The sequence below is a fragment of the Puntigrus tetrazona genome, chromosome 8, assembly GCF_018831695.1.
Source record: "Puntigrus tetrazona isolate hp1 chromosome 8, ASM1883169v1, whole genome shotgun sequence".
NCBI classification, from domain to species: domain Eukaryota; kingdom Metazoa; phylum Chordata; class Actinopteri; order Cypriniformes; family Cyprinidae; genus Puntigrus; species Puntigrus tetrazona.
The window spans coordinates 15,833,615-15,851,253 of NC_056706.1; the positions used below are offsets into that span (position 1 = coordinate 15,833,615).

Here is a 17,639-nt window from a genome sequence, read left to right on the forward strand (position 1 = left end):
ATGCATTTAAGATATTGGCGTATGATTGTCTAAGTAATGTGACACAAGCACTTACGCTTTAGCAAAATGGGGTGTTGTGTTTAGTTCGGCGTGTGTGCTTGATTTGATCCATGCGCGCTGGAGGAGAATAAATCTCTCACTTTGTTGAAATCGGCACGAAGAGGTATTCATGCAAATGAACAAGACTCTGGTTTTGATATGTGCACGGATACACATGTATATGCTTCCAACAATAACACAATGCAACTCGGGTCACCAAGACGCTTAAAGTAAATAAATGTCGTGTAATTTCTTATCGTTGCAATCACCTCAAGTGCACCTAAAACAAAGAAGGCGATATCAAAACAGTCTGTCATGAAAGGAAAACAGTTTATTCATGTTTGAAATTACACATAACTACCACAAGGAAGACTTTTCAGTCCAGGGTGTAGTCTGGTTAGAAAGAAACACGAAACATCTTTAATACATTAGAACCACTGCCACAAATAAATTTTGTATGACTTTTTTTTTTATCAGTTTCAGAATCACATACGATACAAAAAAAGAGAAAGAAAGTTGGAACCCTGTCACACAGGGTTTTGAAATGTACAATTCTGAATACTGAAACCTCTATGCATTACAGGTTTTCTTTCTTTTTTATTTTTTTACTCATGGGTTTTTGTTTATTAATTTTTTTATTTCTTTTTTGCATGAATTAGTAACAAGATGAGCAACATTCAAAATGTTCTTCAGTATTTACAACAGTTTTACTGTTTGGTGTTAATTTTATGATCGTAATTCCCCCTCCCTGTTCCAGCACAAAATTTCCCCTCCGCCAGCCACTGTACTCTCCATACTCTCCGTGTTATTCGTATTATTAATATTATGGTTATTTTTTTCTTTTTTTTCTTTTTTAAAAGTTGCAGCAAAGCAACTCCGTTTTCTTAGAAGGTTAAAATATACATTAGATTACATAAAGAGCGAGAGCGAGAGCGAGAGCGAGAGAGAGAGAGAGAGAGAGAGACAGAGAGAGCAAATTTCTTACAAGATGGAACCTAACGAAAGTAAAACAAAATGTATTTTAAAAGGACAAAAAAAGAATGACAGAAAGTAAAAGACGAAAACGGTGGTGGTGGTGATTTTGTTGAGAGGTAGTCAGTGAGAGCACTATAAGCTAAAGAAATGTTTTAAATCTATTGGTTTTCTATGAGTTTCAATGAGGTAATAAAGCAGAGCATTTATTTGTGAGATGTATAAATACTCTCAAGCTATGTCATATACAAGAACGTTTTTGAATTGAAAATTGCGTCCAACAAGATATTTCCTTTTCACATCTTCTACACTTCCTTTCTTTAATCGTAGAGGACTGAATATCGATTGCGATTTGTGTTTTTAAAAAAAGACATTAATTGCCAGGTATTTCAAAAAATCACCCCCCAAAATGGAGTGGATTGCCTTCCATAGGTGGTCTCGTTTAAGTCATTGCTAGGTGTGATATTGATAAAAACGATGAAGTCCCCAAGCTGCCTTCTGTAGCATTTAGCCCTGTTAAATGCAACGGTTAGCATCATATGAATATACTTTTGTTAAGTATCAGTTGTATTCCTGCACTAAAGCTTTGCCGACAGTTGGTTAGAACAATGGGGAGGGGTTATGACCGGTAATAAAGTCAAAAGAGAGGGAAAAAAAATAATAATTCACATACATTTTGAGCTTGTACACTTCAAATGATAAAGGAAACAAAACATACTGGTTTAATATGATTGGAGGAGAGCTTGTTAGTAAAAATTGCAGTGGACTGATGTTACGGCTAAGAAATGTCCAGCTTCCGAAACACTGTGGAAAAGTACTGTGGATGAGTCCATGAGGATGTTTCTGGATTATCTGTGAGAGTCTATTCTGTGTCTCTGATTGGTCAGTCTGTGGTTTTGTAATTCTGTGATTGGTTGTCCACAGATTGGGAAGGGGACATGTCAATGAGGAGATCAGTTCGAGGTATCAGAGTGCACACTACCAGGGCCTTCTGTAGGGGAGATCACAGAGGATGGAGTAGTAGCATCATGCCATCCCCCGTTACCCTGAAAACAAAAAGAGAGAAAAAAATACTAAATATGCATGTATAATATAAATACATATAGGTAAATACACTTTAATATATACAGACATTGGTGGGCAAAATAATTTTATTTATTTGGTTTTTGTAAGAAGTCTCTTATGCTTATTTTATGTGTATGTTCCATAGTTTTAGGAATGTTGAAAAAACTTTTGCTGCTTTTTTTTGTTTTAATCGAATTGCGATACGCCATCACTAAAAAGCACAACTTAGAATAAATGAAGAAATCAATACTTTTATTTAGCAAGGATGCAATAACCCCCCTTCAACAACAACAAAAAATATTAAGTACCAAAAACTTTATTAAAAACATTATTAATAACTGGCACACAAACATATACATATATAAATATACACACTTACACACACACACACACGCACATACTACATTATATACTATATCATAAATATTTTATAGTCATATATAGTATAGAATTTCATAGCATTTTATGTGAAATATAAAATACAGATAATCTTTCCAAGTATTCACAAATTCACAGGAAGTGTGGGTGTTTCATTTGTCTGCTTGCAGTGAAGTGTGTGTCCTAATCCTGGTGTGTACATGTGAGTGAAGCATGCATACATATGCATACTAATGCATTAAGAAATTAATAAGAGAGCCTGTCTCCTCTGATCTACTGTCTGACGTGCCGACGGCCATCTTGCCACGCTAAACCCACTTTGGCTTCTCCCTCTCTCTGTCCCTGCTTCTCTAGCTCTCAGAAAACAAATTCACATAAACGCTGTGGCCAATGGGAACGATTGCTGAAATCAATGTCTAATCAGATTTCAGCGGTGGGCCGACAGCTTGTCGCTCCATATTTTGATGTCAGTCAAGGGGAGGGAGGCCGGGACGGGAGGGGGGAAGCTGGAAGGATGCTGAGTGGAAGTGACGGTGCAGGCCTTTCCTCCACCCTGCTCGCCTGAGCGCTCCCGACTCAATCGCCCGGCTCTCACTGGAGACTAGCTTTAGCTGGATTTCTTCCCTCCAAAACACTTAAATCCCCCTCCTAAATCAACCTTCCCTCTCCATATCAACACACAAACCGTTAGAGGATGCCATATGTCCCAATTAGTAGGTTGTGATAGGACCGCAGAAAAAAAAATGTGGTGACTATTTAAAAATATTTAGTCCAATCAAACTGCAGTATTAAATGTTTAATTATTTTCCAGAAGTTGTAAAATTAGGCAGAAGCCCGCCTGAGGAAATACACTCCTCCTTGAAATCCACAAGCAAAATTATATAAGGTAAAAGGAAAATATCAGACTACATTAAATATAACTAAACAAGGATGAATATGGTGAATCAAATGTGTGTGTGTGTGTGTATATATATATATATATATATATATATATATATATATATATATATATATATATGGTGAATCATTGCTTAACATAATAATAATAATAATAATAACAATAACAATAACAACAAAAAACTGAAATAAATCCCAAAACAAACTAAAACAAACAACTGAATAAATGAATGATTAAATAAATAAAATTATGAACATGGCAAATCATAATATTCATACTACTACTAAATAAATAATTAATAATACATGGTGAATAACTGTTTTAATACTACTACTAATAGTTAATACAAATAATAATGGTTTAATTTACATTTCATAAAAAAATTCAATAAAAAAAATAATTTTTACAATGAACATTTGAAGGAATTGTCGCTTCAAGTGAAATCTGGATCCTAAAGCAACACTAGTTGTGAACTACTGCCGTATGCTGATTTGCTAATGAGGTGTTTGGTTATCAAAACAATCTGTCTGTGTTTCTATATAAAAAGCATGGGGAGATGTTTGTGCCTGTGTGCGTGTGTGTGTGTATGGGGACTGTTCAGTGGCGGAATTAGGATTTTGCTGATTTCGAGTTCCTGGAACAGGTCAATAAATAGATTGTGCTAGTCTCCTCCAGCCACAATGTCTGGACTGATGCTGAAACGCGAGCGTTATGAGGAAGTCTGCTGTACCCTGATGACATGGATCACTCGCATTCAGCCTGACACACACGCACACAAACACACACACACACACACTTGTTGTAATGATAGAGTGAGTTCTGACTTGAGCAGTGGACCAGAGTGAGAGAGTGTGAAAGTGTGGCGTTTGAGCCTGCGAGAGGCTGACACTTCATCTGCACAGCTACAGGCCACAGAGGCCTCTACACACACACGCACGCACACACACACAGCACGTCTCAGCATTAGCCACAGATACACTGCCACGTTTGGGTCCCACTGCTGTGAAAAATCGGGCATACGTTTTGACTTATGACATTTATCGTTGTGTGCTTTGCTAGAGTTAATTCATGCAAATGGAGCTCTAACAGTCATCAGAAAGTACACATATGACAGCTCTGCTCTATTAATTACCTCACTGCAAATTATTCCTCCATCTGATTGCATCTGTTTCTCAATATAAAGTGATTTGTTTTGCTTTTGGAAAGCTCATTTGTCTTTTTAGATAATGTAAAGGACCATTTGGACCGATAAATAAGCTGTTTTGTATCAGGAATATGTAATAATCCTTAAAGCACATTTTACTAGCTCATTTGATAGTATTACAAATCCAGAAAATCCTCAGTTGTCATTCATAAACTATAAATTTACATGCCCCTATTTTATCAGCTCACCAGCCACTGAGCCTTGTCACTCAGCAGTTTTTTTATGTTTAAGGCTAACACAAGTTTATGTTTTTATAAACAATTTCTTGACAGGCCAGGTAACAGATATAGCATCTAAACCTGTGTTTAGCTCAAGGAAGATATATGTCTGTATTACTCTCTCTCTCTCTTTCTCTCTCTCATCAAATAAATGAGTCTTTACTCTGATGGTTTCATATTACGCAGTGTATGGTTGGAAAAAAAAACATCATATCAAACCTCATCAAGGAAGATAAAATTCATGCCTGCAGATGGCTGCAGGCAATCATACTTTCATATTTCATCATGTTGATAAGGATATTGCAAATTCTTTGAAGCATTGCAAAACAGGCAAACAGAGGCAAGACGTGCTAGTAAAAGCCTTTTCATCTTACCACGTTATAGGTTACTGTAATAGGAACTGTTTACACAGGCAACAAACTGACTTAATATATTTCTGAATCTCATTTTCCTCACACCACTCCTAAACACTTGAGCCGCTTGAGCTTTTACTGAGCAAAGCATTTATTCCCGCTTTAAAAAATGGTCATATTTTCCGCTTTATGCATATTATAGGATAGATACTCCTGTCATCCTCTGAATCATCACTCTGTTTGTCGTGGAGTTTGGATTTATGGTGGTTCCTTGGTGTCTGACTCAGGTCCTTCTGATTTATGTTGTAATAACTATATGTATTTGCACATTTTCACATCCTCACTTCTTAGTGCGTGTTAACCTAAAATGTTGGTGTTTATGTGCCCATGGCACATAATTTTGTTAAATCCTTAAAAGCAAATGAATACTTTTATTCAACAAGGATGCATTGCATTGAACAAAAGCGTAAGAATATTCATTCTAAAAACTGTGGTTTCCAAAAAGTTATTAATCAGCACAACTGTTTTCAACATCGATAAGAATGGTTTCCTAAGAATCAAATCAGCACACTAGACTGATTCCTTAAAAAAAGGTCACATGACACTGAAAACTGTAGTAACGGCTGCTTAAAATCTAGCTTTGCCACGACAAGAAATAATTATATTTAAATATATTAAATTAGAAAGCAGTTAAGCTTGTAATAATATTTCAGAAATAATCAAATAAGCATAGCCTTGGTGAGCATGTGAGACTTCTTTCAAAACATGAAAAAGTGACCTCAAACTTATGAATGGCAATGTATAACAATTTTCATTTGAAATGGTTTTCGTTATGGATCATCTGATATGTTTATTATTGCTTAGTTTGATGGCACTTCAGTCATGGCTGACTGAGACTGTACTTACATTCAAGCCATGTGGACTATACATGGGATTCCCCCCCAGGGCATCATTGTATCCTGCCGTCTGACTGATAACATGGCGCAGGGTATCCACCTGCAGAGGACACAACAGGAAGTCAAGCTTGTCAACATTCTGCTTCACAGAAACACATGCAAACATCAACACAGTGATGTATGGTGACAACAGACAAAGGCAATGGTGTTTAAACAAAAATTTGATGGCTTTGCGATTTACTAAATGAATCATACTAAAATGGAATACGCAGCTAAATGAAGGATACATATGTGGTTTAATGCAACATTTAGGACAACATATGCGTTTCCTCTCTCTATTGCTTTCTGGCAACAGTTACTCTATTTCCAGGCTCGAAACACAAAATCACAGAAAGAGGGAATGGAATAGTTTTGATTTGGAATTTACTACAAAACATGGTAATATTCACACGTGACAACAGTTGGAGGAGAATATGGTATATACATTATTATAGCATGAGCAGATCTGAGAAATGTTCAGTACACATTAACTCTTTGTCTCTCTCCTTCAAATGGTGTCTTTTAACATGAAGATGAAATGAGCTTACGTGAACAAGGAAAGTTGGGATAATCATGAAAAGGGGACAGAAAAGGATATAGAGGTTTGGAGGAAAGAACAGTACCATACAACCAATACCAACCCAAGAGCTCAAGTCAGAGCCAAATGCATTCACAACATCAACTACAAAATGGGGTCTGCTCCAGGATCAATATACCAGCATAATGTTGTAAATAATGAGTGTCTAGTCAGACGGGCCTCTTATGGGCTGTGATATGGTAATTTAGTTGGGGGTCCAGACTGAAAATGTGAAGGATCCATCCATGTCCAGACTATCGTCATCATTAATCTTCCATGACTATAATGAAGCTAATTGTTGAGGGGATGATCAAATCTGTATCACTGTCTATATGTTGAGGGGGAGGGAGTTGAGTTTTTAATGTGGATGGTAGGCTAGCTGACAGGTCTGCTCTGGTTCACAGCCCCAGTTCCTGTGCGTAGCGCCTACCTGTGACTGCACATTGGCTCCGACTTGTGCCCCTTGGTAAGAATCCCCATTCAGATTCTGCATGCTCATGAACATGTCCCCCGAGTTTGGGAGGTTAAAAGAACCTGACGAACCTAGAAAGGAAAGATGTAAGGAGCTGAATAACGAGAGGATGAGAGAGAGAAAGAGAGGCTATCACAGACTCACACATACACGCAATGTGTGCGAGGACATACGCGCACCACACGCCACGCTAGGAAGTGATGCTCGGAAAGCAAGCAACAAAAGGAGAGCAAAAGAAACAAGGAAGAAATGAAAGGGAGGGATGGGGATGACGGTTAGGTTGCATTACATCTCTAGAAGGGCACGTGGGGGTCACCAAAAATGCCAAAACAAAGGAAGGGGTGGTCACAAAAAAGGACAAAGATGGTGTATGGAGTTGGAAGTCTAAGTTTTCCACAGGGGTTCACACCTATTCCTACTCTAGTGGACTAGTTCATAGAGGGAATTATATGCCAATGACAAAAAGGACAATAAGAAGCTTATGGAAAAGGCCAGTACCAGTGAACATGTTGGTTAATAGAGTGTTTTTGTTCTCTGCAGAGTCCAGCTGAAATTCTTCATCTTTCATCTGGAATCCTGGGTGCAAGAAAAAGGGGACCCCTTAAAAAATTGCTTACCCACAACTCCTCAGGGTCTAAGCCATGTCTTTATCACAGTCAAATCTTCTGCTTATTATGTCTGAAGAGCATCAATTTAAGGTAGACACTGTATCATTCTGCTAATCAAATATTCATTATTATTTCATACTACACATTTCTTCAAGAGTGTAACATGCTCCGAGCAAGAGATTCCCATCAATTCACAGCGGGGGTAACATTGTCACATATTTATGGATAGAAAGGGAGGACAGTGGGTGAGGATTATCTCTTTTACCCCCACCGGCACCGACACCCTCCCACCCCCTCAAAACTACAAACATATTCAGCATGTGCAACCCGCTCACACAGTTTCTGCTTGACTTTGCTCGTCTCGTTCAGCATGTATAGTCTCAGAGGCAGGAGAGTGAGGCTCATCCCCCCGGCTGGGACCTCTCACTGTCACAGCAGCCAACCGGCATGCCAGAGGGAGCAGAGGTTCAGAAGGGACCAAGCTGGAATTGGGGATGGCTGGTTGATTTTTGGGGGCCCGTCCGGGATGAATGCAAGCTTACCGGAGTTGGGTGTGGTGGGTGAGTTGGTCTGACTATTCTGGACGGCGGCAGCTGCTGCGTGCGCGGCAGTCACGGCTGTCTTAGCGGCATACAGGTTGGCTTCCTCTTGGAACTTGCCAATGTTTTTTTTGTAGCGGATCCTCTTGTTGCCGAACCAGTTGGATACCTGGGGGAGAGATGGAAAGAAAAGGAAATAGGGGGAAAAAAGAGGAGGGGGTGTCAGACGTCAATGCAGACGAGGCACTGTGCACTGAGCAGAGTGATTGTTTCAAGATGTCATGTTTGGGTCCATCAAGTCCACAGTCCCCAGCCTCCCACAGTAATATCCGCTGGGCATGCAGACTAATTAAGCGATTATCAGACAGGGCTTGTGCGTTATTGCGGATGGAGGCGTGACATGCTCTCTGTTTGTCTCTAGACAAAACCAACACACAAGGGGCTGCTCGTCTTGTGGCAAAATTTGGATCAGTGTTGTGCTTATGGGATCAGGTACCTGGTGCCAGACGTGAAGGTGGTATATTTTCTAGCAAGGCTAACAGAGATCTTGCTAAAAAGTGTTCAGGTCCCTGGCCCCATTCAATAAATGAATACATTCTCAATAACAGATATAACTTTTTGTTTCTTCCTTTCTTTAAGGTAACTTGGATCCATTCGGTTCCCCTCATTTCAAAGGCAAGGATTTTATGCATCTTAATAACACTAATGTTCTTTTCTTTTGCATAAAACCACTTTTGTGCTCCTGCCTTAAGACAAATAATAGACATAATAATAACCACAACTCAGATAGTACACCTAGCCGCACTGCCTCAATGCAATACATTAATAATTACAATAATGCTAATTTTACTAAAAACAGCAGCCAGGAAACAATAAGATCTGGGTCACATGGGGGGTGGTAGATGTGCAAATGCTAGCACTGCATAATTGTGGAATAATAAAGAGATTAAGGGTTGTTTCTTAATAGCCCTATAAATTACGGTGGCCTGTCGCCGTGGCGATCTCTCCTGCCGTATTCCGGCTCTGGCTGGACTGGAGGACCAGAGAGCCTCAGCCCCTTAATGATGCTTTATTTAATTTCCACCTCTCTGCTTCCATTTTAATATCTCCAGCAGCCCGAGCCACACTACGCTACAGCGGCTGAATTTACATGACATCAGATCATTTCTACCCCCACCATGCCTCTGCGCTTCTAAATCTTTAATATCTAGGCAATTAAAATTAATGACCATTCGGCTGAAGCCACCACCGTTGGCAGGCTTTTGCCTTAACATCAATTGTTTGATGGGTTTACCTAGAGGTTAAACTAACAAGCAAGGTTTAATTGGAAGCAATGAAAGCACTAGCCGTCATCCTTTTTACTTAACCTGCTTATGAAGCAGTTTAAGGCCATGGAAAAAGAGGCACACGCAGTCTCTAAGCTAACCTCCTTCTAAAGATTAAATACCTTAAACTTAGCTGTTCCTAACCCTAATGTTTTATATTTTAACAAAACAAAAACATGTTTACAACATAGAAGTCATTTAAATGATTTTTCTCTAGCTGTACAAGTCAATGACAAATAAAAAAAGGATTAAAACAGGAAATCGTTAAAAAAATGAAGTAAAAACATTACCAAATGCAATCTTTTTAAATATGAAAAAGGGCCCCTTTCTGTGATATAGTTTTTACGATTATAGGTTTTATGATTTTGACAACAAATGACTTCCTGCACATTGGTCACACCACAACTTGTCAAGTATTTTTTTAAAAACAAATATTTTAAAACAAATCTACATCACATATTCGGATATCATATGTATGCGAGAACAGACCAGAAATGCAGTAGACTTCTATGTCTGGAACCCAATACCTGGTTTGTTTGCTTTAAACCAATGGAGAGGAAAGCCTGTGTGGGTGTAGTAAATAATTCACCACTACTCCCTCCCCAAGCTTGGGTCAATACGCCACTAGTGTCACTGAAATGGGATGGATGATCTTACCCAGGTCTCAATACCTCCCGATTTATACTGCTTCTCTTGCTGAGAGTGGAGCTTAAATGGAGACTCAGACTTCTGGCTTCATCACACACACACACACACACACACACACACACACACACACACACACACACACACACACACACACAGAGACACACAGACACACACACACATTCCCTGTCATGAGCGGTTGCAGTGGCCAGGGCTGCTGATATTATCAATAATAAAGTGGTCTGCATTAATAGTTAACACATTAACCTGAGGCAGAGCTCTACTACATGTATAATGAGCTGAAATATTGATAAGTGTCGCTCGTTTGAACTGCAGGAAGATCGAAGCGGAAGAACCGCACTTAATTGGGTGATGGGCACCGCATTTTGTGCCCACTCATTTACAGGGCGCACAACATCCCCTCTAGACTCAATGCTTAAAATCATAGTGGTTATGAAAACTCTCTCTCCAAAAAAAAATAACATCATGTGACCTTGTGTGCCTCATTTAGAAGACAGAGAAGCACACATGCACAGAGATTGTGCCCAGATAATGAGGTTGATTCTGTGCAGTGAAGTGGTGCCTGATAAAGGCGACTAAATTTCATCAACAATACCATTACCACCACACATCACTTCAAATCTGCACATGGTAAAATGGCAAAGCAGGCAGCCTCTGGGATCTATTTGTGCTAGAATCTGTTACAATAAGAGTGGGGAAATATTGCGATCACCTTAGGAATGTAAATAACTGGTAGAAAAGATTACTATCTGTTATTTGTTTTAAAAAAAAAACACTGCAAAACTATTTTTAAACCATATTGCTATATTCCAGCATAAAAATTTATTAAATAAAAGATATTTCTAAATAAAAAATAGTTTCTGAACATACACAGAACACACTGATTAAATACAATGTGGGGTAAATATCTATCACAGGCATGTCAAAATGTGCAATGACAAGACATAACACAGTCAAAAGGGACACATACTTTTAGCGCTTTGACAATCGAGTGAAATTCTCTAGAGAAGAGTGGAGGGGGTGTATATATGCATATTACAGCAAAAAAAAAATACTATTTAATACTTGGTTGGATTACTGAGCACTCCAAATATAGTCCCATTCGACACTTGCTTAAGTGTGCAGATTTGTTGGCACTACAGTAAGTGCAGGAAATGTACAGTAGACTTTTGGGGAACAAAGTGCTGAGTATGTCTTAACATGTTCTAAGGTATAAGTGAACACACATAAAGGGGTGACAGAATAAAGGAAAAGCAACAAAGAAAAACAAATGGCACAAGAAAAGTGGAACAGGAGAAGTCATGACATACCTGTGCCACTGTGATGGTGGTTCCCACCCCCTGAAGGCAAAAAAGAATGGCTTTTACAGGATCTGACTCTGAACAACCCTTCATAAGCCCCTCCCCACAGAGAAAAAACATTTATTACATCACAGAGTATGCAAATATGCTCTAATACCAATAGGTTAACAGTACACATTTTCCTTGACCACCTCTGTGACCGTTTGAAAAAAACTGAAAAGAGTTTTGTCTGTGGGGAGATGGGTGTGGGTGGGTACTCTTGCCTTCAGGTGGATTCTGAATTTGGTTATTAGAGTGGGAAAACACTGTGATTCTTTTAAATTCCTTGCGATAATGAATCATACTTTGTGAGTAAAATAAAGTCCCTCTTCTTTCTCTCCGACACACATACACTCGCATACACGCACGCATTTACTCTAAAACACAATGACTGACACAGATCACCACAAACTGTGGCATCCATCCACAACAGGGTACACTCTGTGTCTTCAGGCCCTGCTTGAGACTCAGCTCAGTGGAAGTATCAGACTGATGTGTTAGAGCAAACAGGTATGCATGCTAGACAGTGACGAGAGGAAAGAAGAGGACAATGAGAGAGAGCACGCTGGAGAGTCTTTCTGGTCTGATCAAGCTTGGCCCTGTCCCAAATGGCACCCTCAGCCCTTGCGATCCTCTTCAGAGTATATACTTTGCCACACGGACTACTGGGTAACATTTGAGGATGCATAGTGGCTTGGGAAGGTTTGGGAACCTAAAATGACAAGCTGGACACCATATGAGCGAAGGTCAGCAAGACCGTAAGTTCACATTAAGTACATCATTTGAGACAGGGCCTTTGTGTGACCTATCCAATTAGCCACTGTTTGCCTAGATTGTGGTATTACCCTGCTGAAAAATTGGTTAAACCAGTCTAAGATAGTCTGTAGGTCTGTTGGCTGATTTTAGAGCAGGAGTCTTCAAATTTGGTCCTGTAAGGTCAATGTCCTGCACAGTTTAAACACCAGCTCTCCAAGACTGAGTATGGAGACCACTGTTTTAGAGGGTTCTTTGGCATTTTTAAGCTGATCAGGCTTAGGAGACCAACTGGGCAACCTTCTAAACCAGCTATAGAAGGTGTCTTCAACTGTAACCCCCGTCCTGCAGAGATTACCTCCAACATTGACGAAACAAATCTGAACCTGAAGCACCTAATCAAGGTCTTCAGGATCAGTTTATGCCCTTTGGAAAAAAAAACTGTGCATGCCAGATAGCTTTGTTTTGAAGCGTGGCTACTGTTTTGAGCTGGTTCAAGCTGGACAAAGTGCTGATCATGTGCTGGTCCTAAGCAGAAGAGATAGTTGCTTAAGACTAGCTTAAGACCAGCACGTGACCAGCTAAGGACCAGCACGACCAGCTATGGACAAGCTTAAACTAGCACACAACAGCCATTCTTTGAAACATACCTAACCAGCATATGCTGTTTGTCATCAGTGAGGTATGTGTCTTGTAGCATGTTGGAACTAAACTCTGAAGGACAGTTTGGCTCCAGGAGCAGGGTTGAATATCACTGAGTTTGACCAGCTGAGAACTAGTTTAAATCAGCTATAACCAAACTGCATTGGATTTACCCAGGTAAACCCTGAGCACTGGGACTTTATGTAGGGTTCCCATACATGCCATTTTTCCCAGATATGGCCAAGATTTATATATTGCTTTTTTTCAAAGTACCTTGAGAGCGTTTCGAAAAAACATAAGGAACCGATGTTATACACTGGCATACGATTGGTCTGCACACATAAACGTCAAAACCTAGATATTTTAGGCAATATAGAAATCCTGTCCAGGATGCATCTGGGGAAAATGGCACATATGGTCACCCTACTTTAAGTCTTCAAACGTTGACCTGTTGTTAGTCTTTTTTTCTAGACTATCCAACAAATGTGGCATGTGGTGTGGCCTCACCTGGGATACTGTTATGCTGCACTTCTTAGCCAGCTCCTCTTTGGCCTCTTCACTGGGGTAAGGGTTACTAAGATGCGAGTAAAAATACTCATTCAGGATCTCGGTCGCCTGCTTGCTGAAGTTCCGCCGTTTCCGTCTGATGTCGGACAAGTGGGGGGAGGGGGGGGGGTGGACAAGAGGAGGAAGGCAATTAGAGAAACTCAAATAAAACCATGTGTGATGGCCAAACTCATAATGAAGCTGCTGGCAGGAAATGAAGTCGGGAAGGCTATTATCAGAATACATATGTAGACACAAATGGACGATGTTACGTTAACGGTTGAGCTCGAAGCGAAGCGTGAAATGTTCAGTGTTTAGAGCGATGAGCTTTCCCTCTCTATTTCTCCCTCTATCGCGTTTTCTTTCACTCTGATGGGGGCGTTAAGAGGTGCTCAAGCATTCCCAGTCAGAGCTGTATCTTGGGACATTAGGAAAATCAAGCCATGGCCAGCTGAACACTGTTCCTCAAGTACTGGGGCAGGGCCTGATGGAGTTGCACTTACCGCCACTCACTGAGGCCCACCCCGCTACGGTTAAGCGCTGGCTTCTTTCTCTCGCCTTGTTTAATGCCTTTCACACGACTGGCCGGCCAAACAATTGTGCTTCCGCTTCACTTGAGTGTTCTCCTTGAGACCTCATCCGCTCTTTTCTCATGTTCACTGAATCATTTCTCTCCCCTCTACGCCTCTCTAGATCTCCTCTACCAACTGTTTGTGATTACAGTAATCTGGACCACCTGCTGATGACCTCCTACCCACCAAACGCAAATGACTTCATTTCCACTCTATAAAACTCTTAACTGCTTTCAGGTGCTTAGTATGACTGTGTTCAGTGGTTGGCCTAAAGGCTCTAAAACTGTAGTATTGGCAAGACCACATCTTAACCGCCAATGGTTGAATAATAATGAACGCTTTATTGTGGTTGGTTGATAACAGGTGCCATACAATCTGTGGCAGTGCCTAAAACCTGACTGGTTAGGTCAAATGAACCCAGAATAGAGTAAAACATGGTTCCTACTTAAAATAACTGAAATAATGAATCTTTTGAATAACTTAATGGAAATCATTACATGTGACCAATTTGAACATGGGTGAAATCTTTTGGAGAACTTTAACACAAATACATTAAATATCAGATTGAGAGGATTCCTATTGACATGACTTGATTTGTAAATGCGACCACACCTTCTGGGGCCATTATAATTGATGGTTACCTTGAAATCTTATTCTCTAATCATTATCTTCTTGCACTGATTAATTAGCAAAAGATTAATTGTTTCAAATACAAATGATGCAACTCATATGTAAATACACACTGATACTAACCTGGCATCGAGGAAGCGGGACCTCAAGATCATGACGGCCTCACAGGTGCTCTGTTTAAGTTGCATTTGGATGGAGCTGAATTTGCGATGGATGATGCTGACCATGCGCTCGATCTCTTTGGGCGAGATGGGCCGTGTGCGAGACTGCTCCCTCAACAGATTCATGACGTGGGTAGTGAACTCGTTACATGCCTGTGGAGAAAGACACAGCTTTTATTCTGAGTGAGGATGTAGGTGTAAAATGCATTATGCAAAACTAAATTACTCTGAAGTCTTTAGAAACTGCTGCTGAGACTCAACAGCTACACTAATAAATAATTTCTGAATACACAATTCCGGCATCACATCCTCACTTAAACTCCAAAAACATCCTAGAGATTGACCCTCTTTTTAAAATCGTTACATACTCTCAGCACAGTGACAGAAATGCTCTTTGACGTTATTCCGCAGAAGAAGCACATCAGTTCAACTGCATTCGTTTGAAGCTCTCTGGAGCAGCAATCAGCAATTTTTGAAGCAAGTTCAAAGCTGCTGCTCTTGAAAGCATGGGAAAAACACCATCCATACTGTTTGTAGTGCTGCGGAGGACTTGAACGGCTTAATAGGTGAAGTCATCTATGAATGCAAATGCCGATTTGCAATTTGGCACCTGCCCAGCGCCAGTAGAATTTAAACAGCTTTTCGTTAAAGCAGTGGTTCATACATGATTAATTAGAATAACTAATTTAGGTAGTGCGCACTTTAGCTCATTACTCGGAGTAAAATTCGTTAAGTATTTACATTTAGATAATTAAAAGAGGGAACACCCTTAAGAAAGATGCATTTACTCTGGGTGAAAGGGTTGAGCCACCTTTTCCGCACACTCCCTTTTTAAACGCTTGCAAGTTAATCAGACTAATTTGGGCCATTGGCTGGCGAAGCCATCATCAGCTAAACAACTTCCATATCATATTAAAAGGATTGTTATTTAGAAATAAAAGTGTTCTCCTGACCATTCTTTATTGTTTATGGTGCTTGTACAGAATGAACACCAGGGGGTCAATGACAAACAAGAGTAAACAGCAAAAACCTTGTAATATGTAGTTTAATACACAAGTTCTTAGAGATTTGTACTTGCGTTCATGTTGGTTGCAGATCAGGCATAAAATGATCATCATGTCATTGACCCACTACAAAGAGACATGCAGCTATTACTTATAACTATTTTTAAGGCATCTCCTCAAACATTGAGCACTTTAACTGTAGCGCATCTGAAAAACATTATGATTGAAACACCCTCGTTCAACTCGTCCTTGATTATGAGAAAAATAATCAAAGCGCTGAATCAAAAATTAATGTCAGCTCCATTAAAGAATCAATACATGACCTCAATGAAGCAGCCAGTCCTGCATAGCGACACTCTCAAATGCACTATGCAATCAGAGGCTGCTCTCCACACTGTAACTAAAAGCGTCTGCTCAATATTTATAAGAGGATGTCTAGACTACCGCTGTTCAGGGGTCAGGTAAGTTGAAGATGTCCTAATGCCTGAATACCACCGTAAATCACATCCGCTCTCAGTCGTAATCATGACAGACAGGACTGTAAAATGCAAAATGCTTGCTCAGGTTTAGACCTCTGACTCCTTCAGTTCAGATGAAGGCCTTCAGGTCTCACTTTAAACCTGTCATGGAGCTTCAGTGAAAAACACCCATTCAGACAGAACAGCAATCTGGGATTATTCACATTTATAGGATCAATGCAAATGTGTGAACGCAGATACAAAGTTCTTTTGAAGTCTTCTTGGCTCTGTACCATTACAATCTGGTTGGGCTTAACTTGATGTAAAAATTTCAGTGTTTGCCAGGCTGGAAAATGATCTAGGACTACAGAATGTAAATGAAGAGCTACTTAAATTGCTTTTCCCATTAAAATCAAAATGAGAGATTTTGTCAAAATCAACAGAAAAACAAATGTAAAGGCGAATATGCGGTTCAACAGATGCAAGAAAGTAATGGTCACAGTTTACCATACAAAAACTTTACATTAGATTATTTACATAAAATTTTATTAGTTTAAAAAAAAGGCTTGTTTGAGCTAAATGGCGAAGAAATGAACAGGAATATTTACTGTAAGCTGTGAAAGTGATTTACCTGCTCATATTTCTCCAGCTCGGTATGGTAGATCTGTCTGATCTGGGAGAGTTTGGCCCTGTAGTCAGAGTGCTCGATGGAGTTGTCAGTGGGACTGCCGGCTGCTGCTGCCGCCGCCGCCGCCGCCGCTGATCCTCCGCCCTTCTCCGGTCCCGACACGCCCTCTGCCAGAAGCATGTTGTCAAGACGCATCAGCTGTGGATCCGGCGGATCCTCCTCCTGAGCCCCGCGGATACTTAGACCTGATAAACAACAAGAAGCGATCGGTCAGTGACATGACGAGGCTTTTTAATTCTTAAACAGTTTTGAATAGATGTATGATTTAACTGTGATTTAACAAATTGTAAAAAAAAAAAAAATATGGGCCCAAAGAAAACTGGACCGGAGTGACATTTTTCAAATATATTGTTTTTGTAAGGTTTTAGTAAGGGGATGGTTTGGACAAAAATGAAAAATCTGTCATCATTTACTTGTTCCAGACATGTTTGAGTTTGAAATGTAAATGGATAGTTCACCCATAAATTAAACGAGTTGAAAGAAACGTAATTTCTGACCAAAGTATTCTTTTCAGTAGAGTACATTCACAACTTACTGAACCATTAAAAAAAAGTGTATTAACTCTACATGTTTGTAAAGGAATGTGATGGATACTG

The 17,639-nt window shown here is 39.8% G+C and overlaps 1 protein-coding gene across 9 annotated transcripts in view; it reads right to left on the reverse strand.

The window, feature by feature from the left end:
• Positions 1–350: 350 nt before the first annotated feature.
• pbx3b (pre-B-cell leukemia homeobox 3b) overlaps positions 351–17,639 on the reverse strand; it is a 114,819-nt gene continuing 97,530 nt past the window's right edge. For 2 of the 9 annotated variants that reach the window (XM_043247767.1, XM_043247766.1), the window contains exons 3-11: positions 16,987–17,228; positions 14,856–15,046; positions 13,492–13,627; positions 11,560–11,589; positions 8,262–8,427; positions 7,610–7,687; positions 7,070–7,182; positions 6,034–6,123; positions 351–2,057 (exon numbers count right to left, since the gene is read on the reverse strand). In XM_043247767.1, the coding sequence (XP_043103702.1) occupies positions 1,965–2,057; positions 6,034–6,123; positions 7,070–7,182; positions 7,610–7,687; positions 8,262–8,427; positions 11,560–11,589; positions 13,492–13,627; positions 14,856–15,046; positions 16,987–17,228 (1,139 nt within the window). In that variant the 3' untranslated portion in view covers positions 351–1,964. The remainder of the gene's footprint in view (positions 2,058–6,033; positions 6,124–7,069; positions 7,183–7,609; positions 7,688–8,261; positions 8,428–11,559; positions 11,590–13,491; positions 13,628–14,855; positions 15,047–16,986; positions 17,229–17,639) is intronic. The other 7 variants (XM_043247769.1, XM_043247768.1, XM_043247771.1 and 4 more) reach the window with 5 other exon arrangements.